General features: G+C 44.3%; 1 protein-coding gene across 1 annotated transcript; it reads right to left on the reverse strand.

Annotated features, from left to right (window-relative positions):
* Window positions 1–4,872: 4,872 nt before the first annotated feature.
* LOC119302691 (la-related protein 1B-like) lies at window positions 4,873–9,071 on the reverse strand. Its single transcript, XM_037579736.1, has 7 exons — window positions 8,584–9,071; window positions 7,696–8,446; window positions 7,460–7,616; window positions 7,291–7,381; window positions 5,634–5,714; window positions 5,444–5,515; window positions 4,873–5,338 (listed from the first exon to the last, which is right to left on the reverse strand). The coding sequence occupies exons 1-6, from the start codon at window positions 8,917–8,919 to the stop codon at window positions 5,444–5,446; spliced, it is 1,488 nt and encodes a 495-aa protein (XP_037435633.1). The 5' UTR covers window positions 8,920–9,071; the 3' UTR covers window positions 4,873–5,338.
* Window positions 9,072–10,332: the final 1,261 nt, after the last annotated feature.

Consider the following 10,332-nt stretch of genomic DNA (forward strand, 5'->3'; position numbering starts at 1 on the left):
GCTGCTGGATCTTCATCAACCTCTCCTCCCCCCTTGCTGGATCAAGGAGGAGACGTCACGCTGACCGTACGTGTGTTGAACACGGAGGTGCCGTCCGTTCGGCGCTAGGATCTCCGGTGATTTGGATCACGTCGAGTACGACTTCCTCATCCCCGTTCTTTGAATGCTTCCGCGCGTGATCTACAAAGGTATGTAGATGCAATCCGATCACTCGTTGCTAGATAAACTCATAGATGGATATTGGTGAAACCATAGGGAAATTTTTGTTTTCTGCAACGTTCCCCAACAGCTTCCAACAAATTTGCTCACCCGTTGTAGGTATTTGTCCCTGCAAGTGGTGAGGTCGAGTTCAGCAAAAAAAAGAGTAGCCAGTTCCAGCAAAAAAATGGTAGTCGTAGCAAAAACGACCACGTCAGCAGTCTAGTTCTAGCGCCGGTCATGTGTGGTTGTAAACTTGCAACTTCCTCTTTAGCCGATTCCAGTAAAATGACACATCGGTGCCGGCAGCTGTTGGTTGCAGCTCACCTCATTGGTTATCTGGTTCCAGCACCAGTCATGTGTGGTTGCAACTTCCACTTTAGCCGGTTCCAGCAAAATGACACATCGGCTGCACACCAGTGTCGGCAGCTGTTGGTTGCAACACACCTCATCGGTTGTCTAGTTCTACCGCCGGTCATGTGTGGTTGCAACTTCCACTTTAGCCGATTTCGACAAAATGACACACCGGTGGCGGCAGTTGTTGGTTGCATCTCACCTCATTGGTTATTTGGTTCCAGCGCCGATCATGTGTGGTTCCAACTTCCTCTTTAGTCGATTCCAGCAAAATGACACACCGGCTGCACACCGGTGTCGGCAGCTGTTGGTTGCAGTACACCTCATTGGTTGTCTGGTTCCAGCGCCGGTCATATGTGGTTGCAACTTCCACTTTAGCCGATTCCGGCAAAATGACACACCGCTGTCAGCAGTTGTTGGTTGCAGCACACCTCATTGGTTGTTTGGTTCCAATGCCGATAGTGTGTAGTTGCAACTTCCCCGTTAGCCGGTTCCAGCAAAATGACATGTCGGTTGCACAACGGTGGCCGACGCATGTTGGTTGCAGCAACGGGCTGCTGGGTCGACGTTCACACATGCGGCGTGGGCGCGACCAAGTCCCCCCAGGCACCATGGCCATAGGTCACAACCTTTGTAGATGCCCCCGTCATGTTGAAGTGTGGCGGATTGCCTTCGTGAGCACCTATGCCCTCTGTAGAGGCTGTAGGGGAGAAAAAAGGGGACCACGACATGCACCCTTCATCGAGGCTGCAGGGGAGAAAAGGGGGTACCGCAGTCATGGAGGAGAGCTTTCATGAGCGGGGCGCATGGAGGAGCAGGCGCCCGCAGCGTGGCTGGGTTGGGTCAACGCATGTGTGGAGAATGGCTGTGAAAGAGAAAAATATCGGGAGGATGGAGATAGAGGAAGAAGAGATAAGGTGGGGTCATTTTTCAAGACGCGCGATAAGCCTCGATCGCGTGGTTCGCGTGCGAATGGCACAAGCTTCAGCCGGTCTCCCACCCAAAATCATTTACTTGCAAGTGGCCCTGTACGTGGACATAATTTCCGGTGTGTAACGGGTCCATTTTCGCCCACTCGTTTTTGTAACGGGTCCATTTTCGTCCGCTCGTTTCAGTAAACATTCAAACGCCCGAATTTTTAGCTAGCCAATGTCAAATCCAATACGAAGGGTCTAATTTAGACATCCGAACGCAATGTAAGGAAAAGTGTTGCATTTTAGACATGTTTCAAGCGACTTTGAAAACCTTAACCACCGGTTTTCACTTAAACTTCTAGATTATGAACCTGATTGTAATTTTGCTGATTATTCTACATATGTTGCCACAGAAACTAGGGCGTGTTTGATAGTCTGCATTTTTTCAGAGTCATTACATTTGTGACGGAGTTGGGTCTGGCTAACTAAATACACATCAAAATCAATGTTCCGCATATAGTTTGGTAGGCTATTGATGACCCAGAAGTATAAGGGTTCTATCATAGGCCTTTTGGTCATCACGTCGCTTGCTCGGTAGCTCGCCATCACGGATTTTTTTCAAGATGCTCACACATTTGTTTGGGCTTTTTCTCTTCTTTCGTTGTTGCTTTGCTGTGAAATGAGAAAAATGTCTATGGGTTTAAGAAATCAGGAATTTACAAAAATTCATGATTCTGAAAAAATGTTCACCAATTTACAAAAATGTACACGGGCATAAAACACTTCATGGAATAAAAACATGTTCGTGCATTGGAAAAAATTTCACAAATTCAAAAAATTGGTCGCAAATTTGAAAGAACATCATGAACTTAAAATTGTTTGCGGATTTTAAAAAAAACTTCATGCATTCATAAATTGTTGATGCATTTGAAAAAATCACCAATTTGAAAGAACTTCACTAATTTGAAAATTGACCATGGATTTTTATGAATTTGAAAATTTTCCATGGATTCATAAATTGTTCACGTATTCAAAAAATGTTCGGAAATTTGAAAATAGTTTAGGGATTTTAAAAACTTCATGCATTTGATAAATTGTTCGCAAATTCGAATTTTTTGTGTGCATTTGAAGTAATTTCATGAAATTGAAAATTTCCGCGAATTTGGAAACTGTTTGCGTATTTGAAAAAACTACACAAAGTTAAAAAAAACAAAGAAGAAATCGAGGAAACGGAAAGCAAAAGGCGTTTGGAAGCTTCTAGAAGCTTCACAATACCGGCTGGAGAAAGCTTCCCATAAACCTGAAACGCAATCTCTAGATGGGCTGGCCAAATATCCACAAACAGGTAAGCCATGGGCGAGACCTCCTAATTGGCATCTTTAGCGCCAGCTAGGGAAGTGGCGCACACCCTCTAGCTTAGCAGGCCGCCGCCCATAGCGCACACACGCTTCTCTCGCCTCGCTCGCTTTATTTTTCTCCTCGCTAGCGCATTGCCAGTTGACAACGATAGTTAATCGTTGATGTTAGCATTGGCCATTGACTCTTAAACTCGTGAATTAGAATTAAAAAATCAGGTTCAGAAAAATATTAGAGATTTAGAAAAATCACAAATTCTAAAAAGTTTGTCAATTTGAAAAAAGTTTGTGAATTCGAACAAACTCACAAATTTGAAAAAGATCACGATTTGGAAAAAAATCATGAATTCAAAAAAAATTCACAAAAATGAAAAAGTTCATGCATTAAAAAAGATTCACGAACTTAAAAAAACAAAAAATTGAGAAAAGTTCATAAAAAAGCAAGACTTGAAAAAGTTCGTAATTTTAAAAAATCACAAAAATGAAAGAAAGTTCACGAATTTTAAATAATACAAATTATTTAAAAGAATCCTAATTTGGAAAAAGTTCATGAAAAATTGAGAAAAAATTCAGAAATTTTCGAAAAATCACAATTTAAAACAATTGTCAAATTTGTTGAAAGTTTACGATTTTGATAAAACCAGAAATAAAAAAAGAAAGAAAAATGAAAAAATAAAATGGAAACAAAATGAGAAAACAGAAAACACTGTGCTGGGTAAAAAGCCGTTGAAAACCGCCTAGAGAAAAACAGTCAGAACATTCATGGGAAGGTTTCCGAAAAAATAGGTGGAAAAAAGGACTTACATGGGTCGGTCCATGGAGATAGACAGTATTGTGGTGCGCCGGTGTTGAAAACCACTATAACCTGCGCATAAGGCGTCGAATAGGAGTTGAAGCTATATGCGCTGAAATAGGAAACAACTCCTGTGTATATGCAAGATGATTAATTAAGGTTACCTCTTGCAAAGGTCATTCGCACCTTCTCAGGTGTTGACAAGTGGTGCATTGCATGCACGCCACTTATTGCGATATGAGAGTTTCATTTTTTTTCGTCAATTCGTTCGTTCAAACGTTTAATCTCTTGAACCATGCATCAAATCCTAAACCGTTTTCGCCGTTGGATTTGTCACATCGTGGTCTATGAAACTAGATTTCATGTTAATAGATTTCGATAATCTTGAGAAAAAAATTTATAACCGAAAGCATGTTCCTTTTTACTCTTTTTTTTTCTCTTCGAGGGGCACACCTATGCTTCTCGCACAAACAAATTTGTGTCTCCACGAAAAGCAAATATGTGCCTCTCTTGAAAGCAAAAGAAATGTGTTTATTTTCCTTTTCTGAGAGGCAGAACTGTGCCTCTCAGAGATGCAAATCTACGCCTCTCATGAAAGAAAAATAACATGTTTTTCTTTTCTTTACCAAGATGCACAGCCTCTTGCGAAAGCAAATTTGTGGCTTCACGAGAAGCAAAAAAAACTTTGTTTTTTTCTAGAGTCACAACTGTGCCTTTCGCGGTAGAAAATATGTGCCTCTTATAGAAGCATTTTTTTTATTTTTCGAGAGGCACAACTACGCCTACACGAGAAGCAAAGTTGTGACTTTCGTGCAAGAAACAGAAACACGTTTCCTATGCGTGTCTTCTGAAGAAAAAATCAAAATTTTCCCAAAAAACTAGGTAAAGTCGCTAGGGCTACCCCTTAATTAATTGCGCTACGGGTGCCCCTTAATCTTTTTTTTTCTTTGAGAATCTGCCCCTTAAATTTTTTTTGAGGGGTTGCGCCTTAATCTTTTTGAGTGCCCCTTAATAAATTGCTCTCATATGTCCAACAGAGTCCATTGCTAACTGGGCCTATCCTGAGTTATACTTGGATCATAAGTAATCGCAATAAATTGTACGTACTGTTGTTTCACTCGATTCGCACCGCTGATACCCAACAGGCCCGTAGAGGTTGCAAACTGAAAAACAGCATTCACATTTCCTGTTTCCGTATGCACGCTGGAGATGAAAATGAAAAGAAAGAATATAATCCACAGCCATTCTCAACACTACAGAATATAAGGACAATGTCCCTGCGGCTGCATCAAACACTAACTGTAAGCCCAATGATACAAAAGAACAAACTGGTGTATGCACCAAAATTTAATACAGTAGGGAAATCCTGTGAGATAAACCCCATATATCATCCACAACAATCCTCAGGACGCATCATCCATGGCAACAAGGGAACGACAATTTCTTTTCAGACAACTATACAGCCAAAAGAAAAAAAGGATTTGCACTTCTGGGATTTATTTTCTATTTATTGCTGTGTTTGCCCCCTTACTGCTTTGTAATGCGCTTTTCAAGTGCAGCCATCATGTCCGACCTAGACAAACAAAATCGTCCGACTCTGGAAATGTAACCCCGCTGTACATACATGGTCCATCTATCACGGGATATCCTGCCCGTAATCAAACAGACGATCTCTTCTAATCGCTTCTCCAGCAATAACAAGTAGTTTTGTTTCATCACGGAACCTGCAGAAAATACTTGTGTTAGTACCTAAAGTACAGTTCGATCGGCAACCAAAAAGCTCAACGAGTGAGGCTACTGTGTGGAGGAACTGGAAATCTGGTACCAACCTAATTTGAAGGTGGTGGGCCTCGGTGGAGTAACCATGCTGCCCAATCATTGCGTCTTCGGACATTATTTCCCTGTGGGCACACCAGTGGTAAATCATGCAGGCATATGACATGTCAGATGTGCCAGATCATGATCATTACAACAATCACTAGAATGGAAAGATAAAATGTAAAGCCAGTGTCGACGTACCTGCACTTCCAACAACTCAGAGCCTCGGATAGAATCTAGTATATAGTTGGTATCTATTCCCAACATTGTGAACCTGGTCAACTGCGAGAAAACAAACCCAGATCATTACATATATTGATATACACAATCAAAACCGCCGGTGTGACGAGTAAAATGAGGTCACCAATATACGACTTCAATGCTAGTTGGTGATACATCAAGGTAATCCGCCATTGTGAAGTATTCATTTCGCAAAAGGGGTTAAATTTACATTTGCTAGATGCTAAATGAAATATGGTAACCTGGGAGGCTTAAGTGTTCATTTCTTAGAATAATAGAGGACTAAAAACTAGGGACACAGAAATTACTAGTAGATTCTTAGATGCAATATGGCAACCTTGGTGGACCTAAGTGCTGAATGTACTCTAAGAAATCCTATAATCTCCTAACATAAATGCATTTTACAAAGGAAAAACAGAGTTTTTAAAAACAAATGAAAACAAAAATAAAGAGTTGTCAAACACTAAGAGAACAATGCAAAGATGCTCCAGGGGTACAGCCATGTACTATTAGGGACTGCCTGTCAACAGCTAAAACCTTCCTCCAAAGCACCAGCTTCAGTTCCGTACTCCCACCACTTTCTTGGTTTATAATCTTGAGGATAAATTTGGGCATAGTTATATTTAGGTGAACTCTCAACCCTAGAAGTCATCATTGAAGTATTAATGGATGGCTATATTTTGAATAACAATACCGATTTGGTCATTTCACCTGTTAACTACTCCCTCCGTTCCAAAATAGATGACCCAACTTTACACTAAAGTTAGTACAAAGTTGAGTCATCTATTTTGGAACGGAGGGAGTACAAAGAAAGTGCTACTCAAATGCAAATGTCACTCGTAATAATATTTTGCAAAACAGCCCTAAATTTCAACTTGGAAAGAAGGTAACCAGCAAGAAGGTTAAAACTGAGACAAAGTTGGTATGCAAAAAATACTAATCAAACTCACGTTTGTAGAATCTGTAATTTTTCACAACTACTGTTGGCAATGTTAACATATTAGAACCAAACGATATTTCTTCGAGAAGAGAACAACTGAGCTCGAGTAATGTAGCAAATCTACCGTAGAAGCACTACCAAACAAGTTAGTATACTTTTAAATAAAATTTCCAAAATATGAAATGTTAGAACAAATTAAATTTCTGTGATGCACACGAGATTAAGAGTTGTAATTTAGTACTTACAAGTATCTTCTATTGTCTTGCCCAACAAAATGGCAGCGATCTCATTTTATAATTTTGTCACATTTATAGCAACCACAAAGAACATCTGTAGTGTCATGCCTTGAATTAGGCAAAATGTGAACCCCCCCCCCCACCACCACCACCACCACGCACAGAAAGAGCCGCAAGTAATACGTAGACAGGTAAATGCAGATACAATCTTGTCGTTTACGAAACAAACTCATAAACTCATGTCGTCCGTAGAATATAGTGTACTAAATACATTTCCAAGTTCTGGTCATGCAACATAAGTTATATATAATATGTGAAAGTACAATCAGCAGAGGTACCACACTAGCATTCAACCTGTCATCAAAGAGATTTAGAACAACACATAGGCTACATCTTGATTTGACATGAAAAAAGGGAATCAGATGAGAATTAAAAAACAGACCATAGGAAATGAAGCGATTAGATCAATAGGCACCCATCCTTGATTATCCATACGTTCCCTCAAGTATGTGTCGTGGCAAAGATTATTAGTGCTAACAAGAAAAGAAATAAAACAAACAATTAGCATAAAAGACACTAACTCCTCAAGAATTTTCAAATAGATTCAGTACCTAAAATAGTGCTCGATCTGCAGCTGAATGTCACGTTGGAGATTAATTTGATCTTGCTGAAACGCCAATGGCTGCATTGGCGGCCGGATAAGATGCATGTTTTGAAACTGCTGCTCAACTTGTGTGACATAGTAAGGATAGGAGCCTTGTAAATCGGCTGCAGATTGCCACACCAACCACATTACATCAAAAAGAAGAATTTGAATCAAAGGATGACACGGAATGAACTGACTTACCAGGATACGGAATGGGTTGAACATATGGCACAAAAGGTTGTGGCACCATGAAATGGGCAGCAGCAGGTGATGGCGGTGGTGGTCGTTGAAATGGTCCAGGCTGGTAGTAGCCCGGCTGCTGCTGCTGCACTGGCAATGCACGGGAATAGTTCCTTGGTGAGAAATTACTCCCTCTTTCATGGTCACGGCGATTCCGACCACCACGAGCACCAAAGCCATTACTATTACCACTACCATGTCGGGCATTATTGTTCCAGTGGCCGCTGCCACTACCGCCGTTATATCTGTTGCCCCCATCACCACTGCCGGTGGCATTGTTGTAGCTGCCACCACCACGACCGTTGCCATTCCAATTGTTACTGCCGAACACTCTCCTACTATTGTCAATACCACTGCCACCAATGGCGCCGCTATGAACACTAGAGTTCAAGTTGCTGCCACCATTAAGACCCCCATCATTCCAGTTACCGTCACCACCACTGCTGCTGTTCCCATCACTACTGTAATTACCAGTGCTCTGGCTATGAGTGCTCACATTGCCACCGCCGCCCTCTCCATTGTTACCACCGTTACTGCCACCATGCCGAACTAAAATTGGCTGGCCTGTGCTGCTGTTCTGTGGCGGCGAGGCCGTGGTGGTGGCAGTGGGAGGAGGAGAAGTAGAGGCAGAGCCTGGACTTGAGGCAGTGGAGATCAGAGTAGGAACTGACTGTGGCTGCGGCAGCGGCACCAGTGGCACAATCGGATCCTCCTGATTTCATCCACAGATTCATTCGTCAGACACCCAAAAAAATTCATCAGGTTTTGCTGAAAAAAAATTCTAAATACGGGAGATGGCTTCCTAGATACATCAGCAGTAGACGTGTGTTGATCGCGAGATTCAGTTACCGGCGCGGAGGGGGCGGAGCCGTCGGAGAGGGACTTGAGGGAGTCGGAGGAGGAGGACTTGGGCCAGGCCCGCGCGGCCGTGTCGGCGAGCGCCGGCCACGACTCGTCGCCGCCCATGATGCCGCCGACGGGTGCCGGGGGCGGCGGCGGCACGTTCCACGCCGTCTTCCTCGCCGCCGCATTGCCGGGATCGGCCCCCTCCGCCTGCGCGGCCGGATCGCGCGGGTTCTCCCGCGACGGGGCCTGGGGCGGCGGCGGCGCGGCGATCACCGTCGGCGCCGGGGCGGCGCTGGCCGCCGGTTGCGTGGGCGCGGCGCCTCCAGCGGCCGGCGACATGGCGGGGCGAGGCGGGGCACGGGGGCTGGAGTTCCGGGGGAGAGGTTTTGGATTGCGATTTAATCGGGAACGGAGGAGACGAGGGGGAGGCTGCGGGCAGGGTGGAGGGGACAGGCAGAGGCTGGAGAGGGGAGGAGTAGGGGGGAGGGGGTGGAGATGGAATGGAGCCGGAGGGGAGGGGAGGAGCGGCGGCGGTGGAGGGGTAGGTGGGAAGTTCTAGGGCAACCCGCGGGGCATTTCCGGGAAAAGGCACGCCCTCCCCTCCCCAGGACAGAATGATTTTGTTGTGCGTATTTCCCAACTGTCGCCGCCGCGCTGCTCCTAAACAGACAATGGCCGCCTGTCAAAAAAGAAAAACAGACAATGGCCGTGCTAAGACTGACACATCACACATGTTACCAGCTTATTTTACTTATAAATTTCAAAAAATATCTACTCCCTCTTCTAAATATAAGTCATTTTAGAGATTCCAATATAAACTACATGTGAAGCAAAACGAGTTAATATTTACAGTGCAGAATGCGTCTGTATACATCTGTATGTAGTATGTATTGATTTTTTTAAAAGATCTTTTATATTTAGAAACCGAGAAAGTGTTTTACTTGTAATAAACGAAAAAATGGAATTAGCACGTCACCTCATGTACACTGCTACTATTAGGAGGCACGCTTTGCATGACCACCCAGCGACTCTTCACTGGTACAGTAGTGTGTAGACTGGCTAACAGTTAGCTGGTCCCGGCTTCAGACCAGGAGATCGTCTCCACGCGCTGATCAATACGGTCGTGTAGTGTTGTTCGACTCTGTGTTTTGTACTAGTATACGTACTGTACGTGAGCAGTGAGCAGTGAGCAGCGGGGGCGCGGGGCGACGTGGAGCAGCTGCCGTTTCGTCCCATCGTGCGTGTTTGACCCTGAGTTTTGTATGCACGCCATTAACCAGCAGCACCCAAAGGCGCGCGCGCAGACTGTGGCCGCGCCCATGGCCTTCTTCTCGCCCATGCGTGATGCGTCACTGTTCTGACGGGAGAAGCTAGGACCACTTCGCCGCCCGGCACCGTAGAAAATGTAAAGAAAATTGACTGTAAACGCGTGGAGTAGTTTCCTGACGAACAAACAAAAGGGAAACTGTCACCGGTGTGGTGACTGGCTAGTGAGACGCGATAGATAGACTCCATTTTGGCACGACTACTTGCTGACACGACCCATGTTGTGGAGTCAAGGCATCGAGGCAATCGCTGCATTCACGCATGCATCCATCCATCCATCCAGTGCAGTTGCCAGCCAGCAGCAGGCTCCTTCCTTGTGGTTTCCCCCGTGCATGTCTCCTGCAGGCCGCCAGCCAGCCAGCCAGCCAGCAATTTCTAACTCAGCGTACAACGCCTGAGAGCTAGACGCCACACTATACAGTGTAG

This window comes from Triticum dicoccoides, chromosome 5A (genome assembly GCF_002162155.2).
Source record: "Triticum dicoccoides isolate Atlit2015 ecotype Zavitan chromosome 5A, WEW_v2.0, whole genome shotgun sequence".
In the NCBI taxonomy this organism is placed as follows: Eukaryota; Viridiplantae; Streptophyta; class Magnoliopsida; order Poales; family Poaceae; genus Triticum; species Triticum dicoccoides.